At 38.2% G+C, this 19,773-nt stretch overlaps 1 protein-coding gene across 1 annotated transcript in view; it reads left to right on the forward strand.

Moving 5' to 3' along the window:
- The first annotated feature begins 4,675 nt into the window (after positions 1–4,675).
- The window catches only part of LOC127863956 (uncharacterized), a 63,972-nt gene continuing 48,874 nt past the window's right edge, over positions 4,676–19,773 (forward strand). Inside the window, exons 1-4 of the mRNA XM_052403633.1 lie at positions 4,676–4,784; positions 14,977–15,106; positions 16,855–16,959; positions 18,096–18,206. Of these exons, the coding sequence (XP_052259593.1) occupies positions 15,014–15,106; positions 16,855–16,959; positions 18,096–18,206 (309 nt within the window). The 5' untranslated portion in view covers positions 4,676–4,784; positions 14,977–15,013. The remainder of the gene's footprint in view (positions 4,785–14,976; positions 15,107–16,854; positions 16,960–18,095; positions 18,207–19,773) is intronic.

The following is a 19,773-nucleotide window of genomic DNA, read 5'->3' on the forward strand; positions in this document are numbered from 1 at the left end:
CTATGGATAGCCTTAAGATATTTGAGTCGCGCTCTGTGAAAAGGGGGTTTAATGCATGTGCTTAAAGTGTCGTCCCAGATTAGTTTGTGTCGTCCGCACAGGCTAATCTGGGACGACACTTTCAGCCGAAACTGGATTTTTGCTAAGAAGAGACTTTCATTAAACATAAAATATCAGAAAAGCGGAAAGTGCCGTCCCTGATTATCCTGTGTAAAACTTTACGCACATGCATTACCCCCCCCCCCCCCCAATTTTAACAGAGCACGGCTCATATATAGACTACTCACAATGATGATGTCAAAATGCTTACGTGTCAAGGGTTAAAAAAACAGGCCCCATATTATTAAACGTTTTTTCGAAGAGTGAATTAACTAGTTCCTAAGTATATGTAGCGAGCTGTATCCGATAGCATATATGCTATTATTCTTTTTCACACAGTCATTCAGATTTTGTTTAGAAGTTTCCCATCTGGGGCCTTTTTAATGACATAATTCCTTTAATACGGTAATAAATGTGCGTTCGCATCGGTTTCTATTTGTAGATATATGAAATAAACAAGTGTGCTTTCATAAATGAGACTTTATAAAGCTATCCACTATTAAACAGAATATTGATTATCGGTATGTTAATGTTCGTAAACATATTAACTTCTATACAATATATTGTGCGCATTGTTGCAAATACAAGGAACAACGACACGATGATATTAATATATTTATTCATATACTTTAAACACAAAAATAATTAAATATCGAATAATGTAACGTAAATTACGAGAGCTGAGAACTTGCTCATATACTAGTACACTCAATCATGATAATGAAAGCGTGTCAACGTAAACTACAATCGCATACATTCGATTACACTGTACGTGTACTTATAGTGTGTATTGAATGCAGCCTAAGTGACAGAGGGCATGTTGAGGCCTTGAAGCTTCTTAAAGGCTGGGTTGGCCACGGCCTACTTTTTTTTCTTCAAAAAAGTCAAAAATAAAATGCTAAAATGCAATAAAATCGTATGGAAAGCTAAGAGTGGTGGTCTATTGGGTTTAATGAAAACCTGGAAACGGGTGGAATGAAAATACGCATTTCATTCATATATTAATTTAAAATACACGTGAGCCCGAATACTTGAACACATATAAATCGATGAAGTGGAGTGCGCGCTTTGATTTTAATCTGTAATGAAATATCCATTCAATATAAAGACCGCTAGCTCAAAGCGTTGTTGTTATAACCTCAAATAGCCGAATAACGCATCGCCAATATTTGCGATTCAACCACATCAGTAAATAGACATATTTACAACACAAAGAGACTTTTCTTGGAGAAAATCCATTTTTTGCTTAAAGTGTCCTCCCTGATTAGCCTGTGCGGACTAAACATGCCAGTCTGGGACGACACTTTACGCATATGCATGTAACCCCCTTTGCACAGAGCGCGATACAAATGTTGGCTAATTACTTACGGCCGATACGGGACCCCGAGACAGCCCGACATTTCAAAAACGAATAGATTGCTTGAGTCTATAGTAAAGAAGTGTGCTATTCTTTGGGCCGAAAGTAAAAGCATGAGTCACATTTTATTTTGAATTTAAAACTACTTTGTCAAAGTACTCATAATCAGTGTGGCCATAACGCGTCGTCCGTGACGTCATTTCTGCTAGCACGCAAAGACGAAAATTGTAAATATTGCGCCCGCAAAGAAAATTCAAATCCATGTAGGTATCTTATTATTTACTCGACTTTCACTAAATAAAACCCACGCTATGGGTAAAGTTGAGCGCTACATTTATCGCCATGACTAACAACATTCCAAATTATCGTTTAATTGGATGTGTCACGTTATGTTGAAATCTTATTCGTGAATGTTCTGAAAAGTCATTGCTCTGCGAATCAAATTGTTCGAATCTGATGATGGTGCTATAGTGGAACGTTCCATTTATTTTCTAAACCATGAGTTCAATTGTGTCGTGTTCTGAGAAAATTGGGCTTTATTCATGTGCGTAAAGTGTCGTTCCAGATTAGCCTGTGCAGTCCGCACAGGCTAATCAGGGTCGACACTTTCCGCCTAAACTTGATTTTCGGTAAGCAGGGACTTCCTTGAAACTAAAAATACCATAAAAGCGGAAAGTGTCGTCCATGATTAGCCTGTGCGGACTGCACAGGCTAATCTGGGATGACACTTTACGTACATACATTAAGCCCAGTTTTCTCAGAACGCGACTCAATTGTTAAAGAAATGTGTCCTCTGTATGACTATTGGCAGGACACAATATTTTAGAACTCTAAGCTTCGTAATCCGTATGATTCAATTCGATCCTACCAGCCAGACCCTTGCTGAACTTACGTACGACATTGACGTTTGGGCGAAGGTAACTGACCTTTGAACGAACACATCGACACCAAATGGTGTACATTATGACATTATACTAGCATTTACTTTAAAACAGTTCCATGAATGTGCAGATCAAGTCCAATACAAGGGGCACGGGTCTGACAAATGATACGCTGTCATGACATGGCGAACGATTGTCATTTTTTAATTGCATGATTTAAGATGTTACATTCCGAACAAGTTTAACTATGCGCATATTTGATTATAACTTTTAATTTTATGTTGACAATTAAATAAGTGAGCTATTTTGAAATAGCATGGTTTTATAGACGTCTGCAGATCCAGCACATAGAGGAAGTGACCTTTTTCACTTAACACTTTTACCATTTCAAAAATATCGACTTCACCACAAGGGTTCTCGAAAAAATGATATTAAATTGGAACGCAGTTAAATTATTTATCCGGCGATAATTTGCGTATTACAAACAACAATTTGTTGTCGATAACACAGGTGGTTAGCGTGTGGCTATGATATTAATTAGTGAAAACATCATTTTGTATGCTAAATAATCCTATTATAACGAAAAACTAACTTTTCTGAAATAAAAATTTTCACTATCAAATATATGTATAACAGGTATCCAACTCGAAATCATCCGAAAACGGGGTGCATCGTCTTGAACAGCCATTACCTCATCAATTTTGCAGCGATTTTCACGATCTCGGTCTTATTCAACGCAGAAATGAAATTCCTTTCTGGATATGTATATGTCTTGCAATATTGTTTACAAATGCTGGGTCAACTTTTAAGAAATAACACGATACACAACTCGCATGACCCAGTTGACACTGATCAGGCGGTATTTAAGACTGAAATCTTCACGGAGTAAAGGGCAGTTTCTCTGCAAAGTTCACGAACCTCGATACCATAATTCAATAAAACGTATGAAAAAAACATTATTACCGTGCTTGCCGTTACATTATGCATCAAAACTAAATGTCCAGCGCCGTTTGAAACCTTTGTTTACATACATTTCAACTAACTGACATTTTAAACACACGAGTGATTTCATTGGTCCAATGCGGAAGTGTGTCTTTACAACTGGCGATTTCATTTATAAATACTGCCAGAAAGGAAATTAATTTCTGCGTTGAATAAGACCGAGATCTATGGCAAGCGAAATGCACATTAATTCCTTAAACCACGGTTTAACAGTTAACTATATAGTTAAGAGACTTTGAACCCGTGTTCAAAGTGCCGTTTGCACATTATTTCCTTAAACCCGAGTTCAAGACTTTGAACCGCGGTTCAAAGTGTTCTAAAAATAGATACAAATCTGTTATCTGAGACAACCAATCAGCGGAGCTTAAACCACAATTAGAAGGTAAATGCCGCGACTTCATTGGTCATCTCTTAACTATAGGATTAAGAGACTTTGAACTGCGGTTCAAAGTCTTAAACTGCGGTTAAGAGGCTTGGAATGCAAAGTAATTATTTAACAGTTAATTATATAATTAAGAAAGTTTGAACCCGATTTCAAAGTGCCGTTTGCACATTAATTCCGTATTGGCCCTCTCTTAACTAAAGGGTTAAGATACTTTGAAATGCGGTTCAAAGTCTTAAACTGCGGTTCAGTCTTAAACTGCGGTTTAAAGTCTTAAACTGGGTTAAGACGCGCGGAATGCACATTAATTTAACAGATAACTATAGGGTTAAGAGACTTTGAACCCGAGTTCAAATGCCGTTTGCACATTTATTCCTCAAACCCGTGTTCAAGAGTTTGAACCGCGGTTCAAAGTGTGTCTAAAAATAGATATCTACATAATTCAGAGACAACCAATCAGGGGAGCTTAAACCACAATTAGAAGGCAAATGTCACGATTTCATTGGTCGTTTCTTAACTACAGAGTTAAGAGACTTTGAACCGCAGTTCAAAGTCTTTAACCCGGGTTAAAGAAATTAATGTGCAAAGAGCACTTTGAACCCGGTTTCAAAGTCTCTTAACTACATAGTTAACTGTTAAGCCGTGGTTTAAGGAATTAATGTGCATTTCGCTTGCCATAGAGATCGTGTGAAAATCGATGAAGATATGGCTGTTCAAAGCGATGCACCCCGTTTTGGGGTGATTTTGAGTTGCATACCTTGTTATATATATATTTGAAAGTGATTTTTTTCAGAAAAGTTAATTTTTTGTTATAATATGTTTATTTATCATTCAAAATGATGTTTTCACTCATTAATATCACAGCCACACGCTAACCACCTGTGGTCGACAATAGCCCCATATAAATAAGGTACGTTGCTACCCAAGCAACATTCGGATATGTTCTGTCAACTTCATTGGGCTAAGTGCGCTCAAATGTAAACATGCATTAGGGACGTGTAAATTTCACGATTTTGGATTAATATTGCCACATCTGACTTTAAATTAATTGGACCATTTAAAGGTACCTGCACTAATACATTGTAGTGTTTTCACGGTTAGCTCTTTGTGGGGTTCTTTCACAACAACTACAGCAATTACTTGCAACGGCACTAAATACAATACTCACGTTGGCATCGACTGGAATGCTTGTCAGGATGGCACCAATCGTCCTCGTCGTCTTCGAGGGAACTCGTCGGCTATACTCGTCGGTTGCACGTCACAAAATGGCACTATACATGTACTTCTGAGAATACACCTCCAGGCAAATACGTACTTAAACACACAGTCACCGGCTTACATACACATATACTTCTGGGAATACACCTCCAGGAAAATGCGTGTCATTGACACAATCGCAGGCAACTCACAGACTCACATACACAGTCACAGACTCACTTATATCTTCTGGGAATGGCCTTCCAGGTAAATACGTGTTGAACACACATAAAATACAATATAATACAATATAACCTATACTCAGGCTCACAATTACTCACTCAGGCTCACAATTACTCCAAGCAATACTCAGCTTGGGAAAATACGTCTACTCGCATCAGTCACCCGTGCATAAGAGACCGTACAAACTCGTGCTACCCAGCATGCACTATACCGATTTGTCGCTGGTTCCCAATCACGAGGTATGTGCGCATTTTGTAGACCGGGCACCGGCACAACACTCCTCCCACTTTTCTCCTTTTGGGACGACGCCACACAGTGAAGGAACTATACCGGCGCAACTGATGAAGTAATAGTGCCCCTTGCGTAAGCACCTTGACCCAACTCCCCTAAGTCAGGTATAGCTTTCGTCCGACCTCTCTTTTGGCGCAACGCCTGCCATAGACCACAACTATACCATTGGCCTGTAATATAATTATTAAAACACTACACAAAAACAAATGTTTAATATCCAGCGACAGGTCATCCTGTATATACCCACAATCCAAACAAACCGGCCCGTACCAACAAAAGTAGCACACCATCAACTCAAGTGCCCCAACACGTCCCCAAACCCGAGTGTATCAATACAAAAATCAACCCAGGTGCCTTACCAAAGCTTTTCGACCCAATATTCTAAAAAACAAGGTCAGGCTACTCCTGTCCCCCCCCCTTGTCTACACAATGAATGGACAGGAGCACCCACCTTACAATCCATTTTCACAAATTTTAACAAATAAAATAATAAAATCATAAAATATCATACAAATACATCCCCTCGCAGCCCAAATGAGAAGGCCTACGCCCTCTGCATGTGACTGCATAATATACGATAAAAATCCTCTTGGTTATATTAAAATAAAAATCACAAGAAATGTAACTTTCTAAGGTACTACAAATGCGTTAAAATAATATCTAAGTGACAAAAAGGTTTAAAATATAAGAATAAAAATAATCTTATTTTTGTCCAAATAATACATATAATTGCTTTTAATTTTATATAGAGAACGTACATTTTGCAACATAATCATTGACATTATATGGAGGAAAAGACAACTAAAATAAAACTATTGTACCCACTACATTCCTCCCACTTTTTTCCTCTTGGGCCGCCGCCCTACGGTCGCACCCAAGGCAGAAGAGACAGAGACTCAAATGGGACCATGATCCCCCTCCCGCAGGCACAGGAGTGGCAGCGCATAGCGGGGTACATACAGACCGCTGCATTCTAGCGGTTGGTGACCAATATGTTTCTTGCATAAGAAAATTTCCATCACATTAGTTAATTAAAAAAACATTATTGTCGGCTATCGTCCGACAATTGCTTAATCAAGAAAAAACATTCTTGTTGGCTTTCGTCCAACAAGTACAGTCACTTATGTATTAGAATGTGGAGATCACACTGAGAAATAATGTACTTTACAAAAATAAAAACAAAATAAAAGTGTACATGCACCGGGAAACAACTCCGGCCATTCAAAAAATTAAAGTGACGCTACGAGACAGTTGCCGTCAAGCACGGTCACACACAAATTTAAAAAGACCTGCAAATATTGTTTAAAAGAACAACTCCGGGAAATACCACTTCCGGCCAACAGTATTGAGTGTGACAGTGTTCGTCAAGCACTGTCACCTATAAAAAACAAACTCATGCGACAAAATTCTACGACATTGCTCGGCATATGGTTGGTAGAAAAGAAATTCATTTATAGAAAATTACGGAAATAAATGACAATATACAGCAATGACGAAGTGATTGAAGTTAGATCGACTCACAAATCTTAACATGGAAGGATAAAAGGTGACGGAGGTTCCAAGACTGGGATATTGCAGGGGAAACCGGGTTCCTATTCACCATCTGCGTAGTTACCACATCCGATGGTGCGGTGTGACAGCGGTCGTCCGACAATGTCCGACAATGTCACACCCGACCATAAGGAAAAAAAAACCTACAGACTAAACGGGAAATAATCAAACACATCCGTGACTGTGCAAAGCACTTCTTAGCGCGGTAATACAAAAATTACAGGAAGTTAAGCGCGGACGGCACAAGATAATTTGGGACGACACTTTATGCCTATTCATTAAACCCCCATTTCGCAGAGCACTGCTCAGATTAATTTCAATTTTATAGTTCCAACAATATTGCAATAAAAGACTGGGCTTAAACTGAGACAATAGGACATATATATATTCAAAACAATCTAATCAAATTAATCAAAATGTTTAAGAGAACTATTACTTTTATACACCGCGTACTTCATGTAATATTCACAACAACAGCTTTTACTACTACTACTACTACTACTACCACTACTTCTGCTACTACTACTACTTCTACTACCACTACTACTACTACTACTACTACTACTACTAATTCTACTACTACTACTACTACTACTACTACTACTGCTGCTGCTGATTTTAGTGTTACTACTAGAGATACTCCGCGTACACCGTAATACATTATCAACACCGCGAATAGAATGTCACTGCAACTTTACTGTAAATTTTTTAAATTAGTTTTTTTTTGTATTTTGCATTGTTTTCCTAGTTTTACTAACAATTAACCTCGCCACTTACAATTTTAGGCGGTACAGATTTTGGAAGTTAGACGCTCTGGTGGTCGCCAACCTAATTTCCACCGCTGGGACCGCTCCCAGCGGTGAGAACTAGAGGGTCGCCACCCTTTGGAACCACGCCTAACAAGTCTTCGAACACCACCTTCCCAGCTGTCATCTGGGGTAACTCGGCATCCGCATGCGCCGCCCTCACGGCGGTCACACGCGGCAACTTCTGTCGCCCGTCTGACAGGGACTGACCTTCCGGTGGCCGGAGTAGTTTCAGCAGCTTTTCGTTGGGCTATTTTGGCCCCCACCTGGTCGGCCCTGTCGGTCGCCATGCTTTTAGCCGCCTCCGCAGACTGAACCGCAACGCGCTGCACGCAAAATTTATCATCGCACACGGGATCTCCATGGTCTCCTTCAGTGCTCTCGCCAATGACCATCCTTGGATCACTGACGACATCTGGCACTGTTGGCAGCACCAAGGGAACTGCATCGTGCACGTCCTTGGCATGCTGCACCTTCATGCAGAACTGGGAAACCGGACCTAGCTGGTTTGCATGATCCACTTCCGGTTGGCCCAACTGCTTAGTCGTCGCAGCTACCACAACGGGCTCCTTCTCCTTATGGTTGGGCAAGGACATGGCATGGAAATGTCCCCAGTTGGAACCATATCTGCCGCGATACGATCCCTCAGGGCGGACTTTTAAATTTTGATTCCGATGCCCACGTAAACCTCCGCCACCCGCACCCGCAGGATACATAACCTGGCGTTGGTCGTTGTACCACCGGTTCCGGACCTTCCCTGGGTAGGGGCACTCCACAGGGTATTCGGCATAGCCTTTTTTATTTCGAAAAAGCTTACCCGGTTGTCGGACAAAGGGATCAACGGCCGAACTTCCAAAAGAGTTTGACAATCTCTCCACAGCATCCAGCAACTTCTCGACCACCTGGGTCAATTTGTCGACCGCCGACACACTGACCTCATCCGCAGTGGGTGCTTTCTTCACCTCGTGAACCCACCTTGACTCTTCTTGCTCAGTCTCCTGGGTATACCTCGGAGCCGCGGCGCAAGCCGTCTGAACATGGCTATATATCTTCAGCATGTTCATCGCATCTCCCATAGATGTTGGTAACTGCAGACTAACATGCTTGCCGGCCTCCTCGTCAATCAAACCGTGACAAAACTTCGTCACTGCCTGTTCAGCGGCGTATGCATAGGGCAGATCACGAAACGCCGCTGTTGCCAGCTTCAGCGCCCGATCTGACCAATTGTCTAGGGACTCGCCTACTTCCTGATGGGCAACGTGGAAACGGCCCTGCGCGGTGGCGGTAAGCTCCCTGGCGCCAAAACGCTCCTGCAGTCGCTGCATTAGCTCTGCGTAAGGTACCGTCCCTCTCCCTTCGGTAAGCAACGCATAGAAATCGACCGCCTTTCCTGTCAAACACCAACCAAGGCAATCGGCGCATTCTGCGTCAGACCAATCTTGCACTCTTGCGTAGCGCTCAAACTTGCTCTGAAAAACAAAACCAATTGCTCTGCCCATCATATAGCAGGCTCTTAGGCAATTTTGTCAGAACATTCCGATCTTTTTGTGTCGGGGGAATACTTGGGCCAGGAGGGTTGCTTGGTCCGGGCAAATTATTGAAAACCGGTGCATTGCTGGGTATGGGAATAGTGATGGTAGATGGAATTGGGACAGGTAGACCATTCGGGGTAAGAGGGCCCTTTGAGGCACGATGGGATCCCGTAGGCCCATTGTCCCTACTCTGGGGCAAACCTATAAAAGGGGGCGGGGCGGGGACGCTTGATGCGACATTAAACGGTTTCGGTATGCTTGTCATCATATGGTCCGGCTGTAACAACAGACGCTTTGGGAGCAAAGGCTTTGCAATCTGGGGAAGAAAATCGTCCCATTGAGCTACGTCCGCCTCAAGAGCCGAAATTTGGGCTTCGAGTTGGGCCCTCTCGCGATCCTGACTTACCGACTCCTTCTCAAGCACAGACATATCTATCCACCTTTCGTGTGGGTCAATGGGCCTATTTGCGATTGACCGCCCCATTCTACCCTCCCCAACATGTTCCGCCCCATCCCCATACCCCAGGGCTTCTCTAAATAATGCGGAGTTAGTACTAAAATCCAACATGGTCATGTCACCAAAGGTCAGCGGCCGCCCTATAATTGCCTCTAAAGTATCTGGTAACAAATTTCCCGTATTTTCCCGTATCAAAACAATGGCCTGTGCCAGTTGTCTGCCCACACCCAGAATATTGCATAATCTAGTGGGAGTGTCGTAGTTCACTCGAATTTTTCTGGGGGCTACCAGTAAAAATGGTGGGGTATATCCACTTCCCATATCCATTGTTAATTTAGAACTTTACAAGTAAATATGAAAAAGTTAAATTAATAAACAACCTAAAATAAATGGGCCGAGAAATTCTGAAATAAAAACTTTTGTATCTACTGGTAGGCAATTAAAATTTAATTGCCAAACAATAACCAATTAACAAAATCGCTATCACTGTTGTTGCTATCAATAATCAATAAAAACTGAAAGTAAGAAACACGTCGCTTTAACTTGACGTTAAGCACTTATTACCCGGGACCCAGTTTACATTCGCAATAACACTGCTATAAAAAGAATTGCCAAGGACAAAACTCGTGCGTGTAAACTTCTATTTCCTCGGACTTTAGTTACCGATATATCAGCAATTTACACTGCTATATATAACAGTTAACCAAACACGTTTTTCATGAACTGCTGCGCACAGAATACGCGCCAACTAATCACGGAAAAATTGCCAAATAAAAAAAAAACACGTGGCCATCCGTTGATTACACAAGCAATTAAACTGTAACAAACAGCATTGGAGAATCACGTTTTTTAAGAAATATTTCACCAACTGATAACATGGCCGGCGAATGCCAACAGTGGAAAAAAAACTGCGATGCCGTCTGTTTGTTACACACTTCTTAAAATAGACGAACACTGAGTTCAACAAGTTAAAAACAGAAATCACGTTTTATGAAACGAGCAGTTTCTATACACTTCAAATTAAATTTGATCCGTCGATTGAAAATAAAGTGTGCGATGCCGATTGATTTTGCAACTAGCCTAACCGTTAAACACAATTTTCACTTCGAGCCCCACGTTGGGCGCCATTGTAGTGTTTTCACGGTTAGCTCTTTGTGGGGTTCTTTCACAACAACTACAGCAATTACTTGCAACGGCACTAAATACAATACTCACGTTGGCATCGACTGGAATGCTCGTCAGGATGGCAATGGCACCAATCGTCCTCGTCGTCTTCGAGGGAACTCGTCGGCTATACTCGTCGGTTGCACGTCACAAAATGGCACTATACATGTACTTCTGAGAATACACCTCCAGGCAAATACATACTTAAACACACAGTCACCGGCTTACATACACATATACTTCTGGGAATACACCTCCAGGGAAATGCGTGTCATTGACACAATCGCAGGCAACTCACAGACTCACATACACAGTCACAGACTCACTTATATCTTCTGGGAATGGCCTTCCAGGTAAATACGTGTTGAACACACATAAAATACAATATAATACAATATAACCTATACTCAGGCTCACAATTACTCACTCAGGCTCACAATTACTCCAAGCAATACTCAGCTTGGGAAAATACGTCTACTCGCATCAGTCACCCGTGCATAAGAGACCGTACAAACTCGTGCTACCCAGCATGCACTATACCGATTTGTCGCTGGTTCCCAATCACGAGGTATGTGCGCATTTTGTAGACCGGGCACCGGCACAACACAACACACACCGCCCCACGTTGGGCGCCATTGTAGTGTTTTCACGGTTAGCTCTTTGTGGGGTTCTTTCACAACAACTACAGCAATTACTTGCAACGGCACTAAATACAATACTCACGTTGGCATCGACTGGAATGCTCGTCAGGATGGCACCAATCGTCCTCGTCGTCTTCGAGGGAACTCGTCGGCTATACTCGTCGGTTGCACGTCACAAAATGGCACTATACATGTACTTCTGAGAATACACCTCCAGGCAAATACGTACTTAAACACACAGTCACCGGCTTACATACACATATACTTCTGGGAATACACCTCCAGGGAAATGCGTGTCATTGACACAATCGCAGGCAACTCACAGACTCACATACACAGTCACAGACTCACTTATATCTTCTGGGAATGGCCTTCCAGGTAAATACGTGTTGAACACACATAAAATACAATATAATACAATATAACCTATACTCAGGCTCACAATTACTCACTCAGGCTCACAATTACTCCAAGCCATACTCAGCTTGGGAAAATACGTCTACTCGCATCAGTCACCCGTGCATAAGAGACCGTACAAACTCGTGCTACCCAGCATGCACTATACCGATTTGTCGCTGGTTCCCAATCACGAGGTATGTGCGCATTTTGTAGACCGGGCACCGGCACAACAACATGTTATTATTCTGCGTATCGTTGTTTTATTAAAAGTTTGAGGCATATATTGATAGAATTATGATACACGTGTGTGATTTTTCGGCGTAAGCTGTATTAAGCCAGCTTTTCACCCTGACTTGACCTTTGTAAGTGTCCAATAATACTCAAATAAAAGTTCCCGCGGCTAGGTACGAATGAATACACTTCATTTATTCCATTGGCTGATTTGAGTATAACACCAGAACATTGGAAACATATCCGCGTCTTTGTAACACTGTTTTACTGCATGAAACAATTTTATCTCTAATGAAAAGGCTCAATAGATAGAACAGTTTTACAATCAATTTTCGACATAAATACAGTTTGTGCGTTCACCTTTTATTTTCAGAGAATTACCAGCGCAAAAGCGTTTATACTGAAGGCTATATTCTCATATTTAGTACTTACTTGCATTGCATTTCAACCCGCGAGGTTTCGGGTCAATTCGCGGCCAGTGTGTGAAAGTCAGAGTTTATATACAGTTCATCACCGGAGTTCGCAGAAGGGGTTGCGATCTTTTCATTGAAGGAAAAAATTGGAATCTATGCTATTTTTGTCTGATGGAGTAAATAGTTCGTTTAGTCGCTTTGTCGATATATCAATATTTTAGGCACAGCTGTTGCCTTGGTCGTGTACAGTTGGCGTAAACAAGCCGTCGTTTCAGCAGCAGAATTGTTACCTAACTTTAATGCATCGCATTCCAATCCGCAAGGTATCAAGGTCAGTTTGCGGTCAGTTGCAGAAATCTTTATATAAACGCCGTCTCGTAAACTTTGTGCACTTGAAGTCTGTTTTGATCAGAAAGATACTAAATAAAGATATTCGGCGATATTATTGTGGTATGTCAATCATCGATTTTTAATATGTTTTCAACATTTGCATGATAAGGACCAATTTTGATAAAATTAATTAGAAATATTTATCCATTTAGACCAGTTTATTAAGCATGAGCACAATAATTCACTATACTATAATTATGCAATTAAATAAGATTCGAGTATTGCCGGCTGACCTATATGCACTCGTTTATTTTCATGTTTCTTGTGTTTTTCTATTCTGTAAATATAGATATATGAGTAATAATATCACATAAAGCAAAATAAGCCACGATATCTGACGCAACGCACAGTAATTGATTTGCTTGTGATGTAGCTAAGAACTGCGCAGAAAAAAGGCATCCGCTACTTTTTATCTCATAGAGATAACTTTTGATCGTTCATAAACATCGACCACAATCTACGCCGTATATCTTTTTTAAAGATATTTCTTGTTTCAATTGCACCACATTTAATACTGTGACAGAATATGTGCATGGAACGAAGTCTTTACCTTTTATGGTGCATACTTTTAAGACTGTATCATTATTTTATATCTTATATAATACTATAGTATATGTGCATATGAAAAATTTGAATTTATGGTTAAAAACACGGCCGCTTCTTGAATGCTCTAAGCTTTTATGGGTACATACCCGGAGGGTCAATAGCTGGGAGTTGGATTATTGCAACTATGGACAATCCCTATTGTAAATGTTATTTCAATGTAAGTCGTGAATAGAGGATTAAGTGTACAAAGAACTCAAAACTATAATAGCTATTTAAAGACTATTTCTCATCATTTCATTTATTAATTTTGAATGAAAGAAACTAATTCACTGATTTTTTTACTTAAAAAAGAAATTTTGAATGTATTTGTTCACAAAACTATAGGCTATACAAAAATAATTATAATATCAATATAACAACATGTTTTCGGCCTTCACAGGGATAACAGTCAAATGCTCTTTTTTGTGCCATTCAGTTTTAGAGACTCAGCAGCATATGCATGGTGTGTGATATTTTTATTTTGCAATATATTGACAAAAAGCATAACAAAACTCATTATTCTTTCCTAAAATTTTGTTGATGTTAAACTATAAATAACTTTAACATAAACCAATATATTTGATGTTTGTCTTAGCCATTATAGTTAGTATGCTTATTGAAAATTAATATGTGTACACTCAATGTTAAATAAATGGACATATTTTAACTTTCATTTTGCCAACCTGCAAAAAGTCGTTTAATGAAAAAACAAATCAGACAATGTGTACATTTTATTTTTAATCATAATTGTTGATTATTTGGTAATTGTATTTCAATAGCGAATAATTGAGTCACTTGATTGTTTATCATATGCATAGGGATTTTGCTTTAATCCTAGTTACATGTATACTCTATACATGTACAATTTATGCTTGATTGGTCATTGTTGGCTTGGGTACTACTTACATGTACCCTGGGTACTCTTTAGTATAATTACATGTACCCCGGGTACGGTAAATATACTTAAACGTACCCGGTCGATATTAGACTGTACCGGAGTTGTATTCCCGCCCAAAATCCAATGTTGTCAAACGTGCTAGTCAGATTACCATGAAACGATAGTGTTAATCTTAAACAAACATCTCTTTTTTTAATAAAATGCATCAACATGCTTTTTGAGTATGGGTTTGGATAATATAGGGGTCATTTAACAGAAAATTTGACATGAATTTGAACATGATTAATAAAAAAAAATATCCAACAACGACCGATTTAGCGTTAAAATTCCCGGGTACGTTTTAGTATATTAACCGTACCTGGGGTACATGTAAGTATACTTAAGAGTACCTGGAGTACATGTTAGTAGTACCCGAGCATAAATGGAGCACCTTTTATGTGTAATTTTTGTACTTCAGTATGTTTAACAGACTTGTCAAGACATAAGACAGAGTGATGGGCATAGTGATGTCACAGCATGTGACCTTGACTGCTGGTAAGGAAGAGTCTTTATTGAGGGGTTACATACCATGGGATCATCATCTGCTGGTAAAGTTCAGATCATTATTAAGAATCTGTACAGTAGTAAATTATAGTAAGTACTTTGAATATATTACTATGTATTAATCTTGTGTGTTTAACAGTGGTTTTCTTCACTGCTTTGGGTGTGGTTCCAGCATCCTTCAAATTAAGAAAAACGATCTGTTTTTTATTTATTATTTTCCAGCCCACATGTGAACTGATATTCTCAATATAGCTGTCACAATGGCTCAGTGTATGTGCATGTGTTAGTGCATAAGTATGTCCAACTTTTCTGCACTGTAACTTTTATTATTCATCGTCAAGTAATAAAACAGTTTACCGCATGTTTTGTCGGGTGTCCCATTGTTCAACCAGTATTCTTACTGCAAGGGTCAAGGTCACACTTAGAGGTAATAGGCGAGTATCATCATCAAAGCCAAATAAATGAAATTTCTAGAATCTCTTCCCACAAAAATACACTTTTTTTTTAAAAGATAGAAATTGAGATTTGAGTATTGAATCTTAAGATGTAGGAAATTGTATAACTTACATATAAAAAGTGATGACCTTCGAACCTTAGGAAACAATTTTTTTTTTGACATTCCCAATTTGCATTCGAAATTATTTCCAGGCTTTTTCCTGTCTGTTTAAGGAAAAAAGCAATTTTGGGATTGGGCATTTTTTCATGGATAAAAACCCACTGACTTGGGAAAAACTAAATTATATTACTCTTTATTATAATAATCCAGATTAGAAAAAAATCACGTGAATAAGAATTATATACTGTGTTAGTTGTACTTGAAATACAAATGAGATACAATAATCATAAGACACTTGATTAAAAAAAATTGTGAAAGTGGGATTTTTTTTTCAAATTGGATTTTTTTGTAAAATTTTGGTTTGCAAATGGGTCCATTAAATGGACGTGTTGATACGCCAGGAAAAGTCCTGATTCCCAATCCTATTACCCATCCTGGTATTTGTTTGCATTTATAAGATGTTTGCTGTTTGTGAATATGTAATATCAATGAGATTAAATATCCATTTTAATTTCTATCAAATTTAAATCAGTTTTCACTCTCTCAGTATATTTGCGATACGATTGTGAACTTGGATGATGTGAATATTTGGTTCAGTAATTATTGATTGATTTAGTAGATCTTACAACTCTGAATGCCAGTCACTATAGTTGTTTGAGAAGTGGCCTATGACCGTGAAGTTATAGATTTATTGATATCCATTGACAGCTTATTTTGATTCAAGCAGACTGTTTGAATGGGGTTGCAAGTTGTTAAAAATGAACGGAGATTGATCTATGTTTATAAAACTGATGAATATTCATACACAATTTAGTGTAATGCATACAGAAACTGGTGATAATCATACACTTAATTGTAAAAGTATATTTTAAAAAAATCATCATGTATGTAGAGTATGATGAAATTATAAACTTTCTATTGGTTTCATTTTTTTTTTATTTAACTTGTATTTTCCCTTCAAGAACAAACTTGTGGTTGTTAAATACTACTTGTTAAATTTAATAAATGTGTGTTGATGTAAAAATAGTAACATGTACTTGAAATGTTCTTTTCACTTGTCTGTACAATTTAATTGTTTCTTTTAACAATGATATATAACTCATAATAATAAAAGATATGCTTATGCCTTTGAAAATGGTTTTCTTGAGATGAATTTGTGAATACTGCAAGGGGACTCACAGATATGGGGGTCAACTATAGATACATACTAGTATGTTTACATTCCTGTTTTTCCAGGACACCTTGGAGTCAGACAAGTGGATTGACCAGATCAACTTCGCAGGCAATGGCTACTTTAACGATGGCCTCCTTCACATGATACTGGACCACGGTGCCAACAAAGTAAAAACTCAGTTAGAAACAACTAAATGTATTCAAATGCATGAAGCCTGAGTCTACTAAAAATAAAGCTCTTTAAAACAAAGAAAGTGTAAATTAGCCGCGCTCTGTGAAAACGGGGTTTAATGCATGTGGGTAAAGTGTCATCTCAGATTAGCCTGTGTAGTCCGCACAGGCTAATCAGGCATGACACTTTCCACTTTTATGATATTTATCGTTTCTTCTTAAAGTCTCCTCTTAGCAAAAATAAAGTTGAGGCGGCAAGTGGGAAGTGGGAAGACATTTTACGCACATGCTTTAAACCCCTTTTTCACAGAGCATGGCCCAAATAGAATGTGTAAGTTTCTAAGTTTGGTGCAGTAAGGAACATTTCTTTAAAGGGAGATTATACGATTTTGTCAAATATTTATGAATTTATATTAAATGTGTAAAAAACTTATTATACATATATTTCAAGATAAATTAAAATAAAAGTTAAGAAGAATATGTGTGGACAAATGCCTAATAAGCCAGATATTTAATTCTGAAATAGAAAATGTCTGTACAGTCGAATTCGCCAAAATATATATCATGCACGTACGATGTGAATCTTAATTTAGCTTTACAGTTAATTTTAAATTCCTGCAACGATATCTATTCATACGACACACGAACACTAACTCTGATACTAATAAAAAGACGAATGCTTCAGTTATTGTAGGAAAATATGTACGAAATATTTTTGTCACAATCAGCTCGGGGCGCTAATTTGTCTTTGCTGCATTTTATGAAATTCGTCTTCAATGTATAATTTTTCTTGCCTATTTTGTGTTATTGTAACATATTTTATCAATATATTACAATTTAACACATAAAAAAATCGTATAATCTCCCTTTAAGTTATGAACGTACCGGAATGTATTAAAAAGAATGTATAGCCAGAGTCTATTGAAAATTAAGCTTATAATTCTTGTTTTATTTTAAATTTTAAGTGAATGTATGAGTTTCCAAGTCTTGGGAAAGAATTAAGAACTTTTCTTGAAACATTGTGTTTTAAAACTGGACATTTAAGAATAATAGATTGCGTGATGAACAGTTTTTGTTTGCTTATATTGTGTTGGTTATAACATCAGTTATCATATTTCAATATTTTATTTCAGGGCTCATTCAAGGAACTTACCAGCATCAACCTGCTAGGATGCGAGCATGTGACAGATCACGGGATGCGTTGCCTAGCAACAGTTCTCCAGGAAGCTGTTAAGCTGAGAGAGGTAGGACTTTCATGGGATATTCTATTTATTTAAGACAAAATTACTTAAGCTCATTTACATTTGAATCATAAAGCTTAAGAGCTGAAGAGACACTCTTGAGACACTTCTTGGGTGAGAACCAGTACTTTGTTGTTAAGAGCAGATATTATTAATGCTGCCATAGTGGGTAGTGTATTTTGGTCAAAGTTGGGGCAGTTTTGTTGTTGTTGTTTTTTGAAAATAAAATGCTAAATTCAGTTAATTTTCCTATGCAGCTCTATGGTTTGAACCTTAGTAAGATTCGAAACTCATTTTCTCAATTTATAAGTTTTTGTCTGACAAAAAATAAAATACATATTTTTTCAATTTGATGTTTCCCAATCCAAAGGGACATAATTCTCAAAATAGTGAGAGAAAAAAACAATGGTGTGGATCGAATTTGGGACCTCTTGATAACTAAGCAGACACCATACCCATTATGAAATTGTCATCTCACATTAATGCCTGAAATAATGCGACTTTCATGTGCACACAAAATTATCATTGTTAAACTACTTACATAAAAAGTCCTGTGCCCTGTCCTTGGCCAGGCCTTCAACAAATGTAATGTTCAATTGAAATTTCAATGCACTACAAAATTAAGAGAAAATTTGTATCAATATGTTCCTGAAATAAAGGTTAAGTGAAATATTAAAAGGAAATGCATAGAATTACTGCATTTGACCTATCATATATGTTAATAATGCGCAATAACTCTTTGTAAAAAAGTGCATCAAAAATTTAGTTTTTCATCAGATGTTTTAAAAGAAAACAGGTTCCTTATCATCATCTCCGCTTTATAAATAAACTTGATCTTATTTTAATTGCAAATGTATTAAATTGAAGATCATATGAGCCACAAAAATGGGTCTTAACCCTTATAGCGCTGGAACCAAATTTTAAAGGTCTTTGCAAACAGTTTGGATCAAGATCAGACAGGGCCCTCACACTACTTTGGGGGAAGGGGTCCGCAGCCCTTAGGAGGGGGAATTTTCGCGGCGTTTCCCTTTTTGGGGGATTTTTTTACTTACTCTCTCATTATTTCATTTGTACATGTTTGCACTATATTCATTGCATTTTTCATAATTTAGTATGTTTGAAAAGATTTAATTGAAATAGAATTGAGATATAATAATCATGAGACACATCTTTCTATTAAAAAAAAAAAAAAAAAATTTTTTTTTTTTTTTTTTTAAGGGGAATTTTTCCCCCCAAACGGGGAAAAAAGTATACTTTTCAGGTGGGGGATTGCCGACGAAATTCGGCGGCAGATTTGATAGCTTGAGGGCCCTGTCAGACGCCACAAAATGTTTCCTATTGTAATAGTGGTCTTTGAAAAAAAGTGAAGAAAATGATGATTTTAGAAATTCAGCAGACACAAATTTAGCAGACGACAAATATCCCAGCATGCAATCGGTCTTAAAGGGATCTTTTCACAGATTTTGGCATGTTTTGTAGTTTGTCATTAAATGCTTTTTATTGATAAATGTAAACATTAAATTTTAAAAGCTCCAGTAAAAAATCAAAAATAAAATTTAAAAAGGGAAAA

The sequence above is a fragment of the Dreissena polymorpha genome, unplaced genomic scaffold (genome assembly GCF_020536995.1).
Source record: "Dreissena polymorpha isolate Duluth1 unplaced genomic scaffold, UMN_Dpol_1.0 chrUn067, whole genome shotgun sequence".
In the NCBI taxonomy this organism is placed as follows: Eukaryota; Metazoa; Mollusca; class Bivalvia; order Myida; family Dreissenidae; genus Dreissena; species Dreissena polymorpha.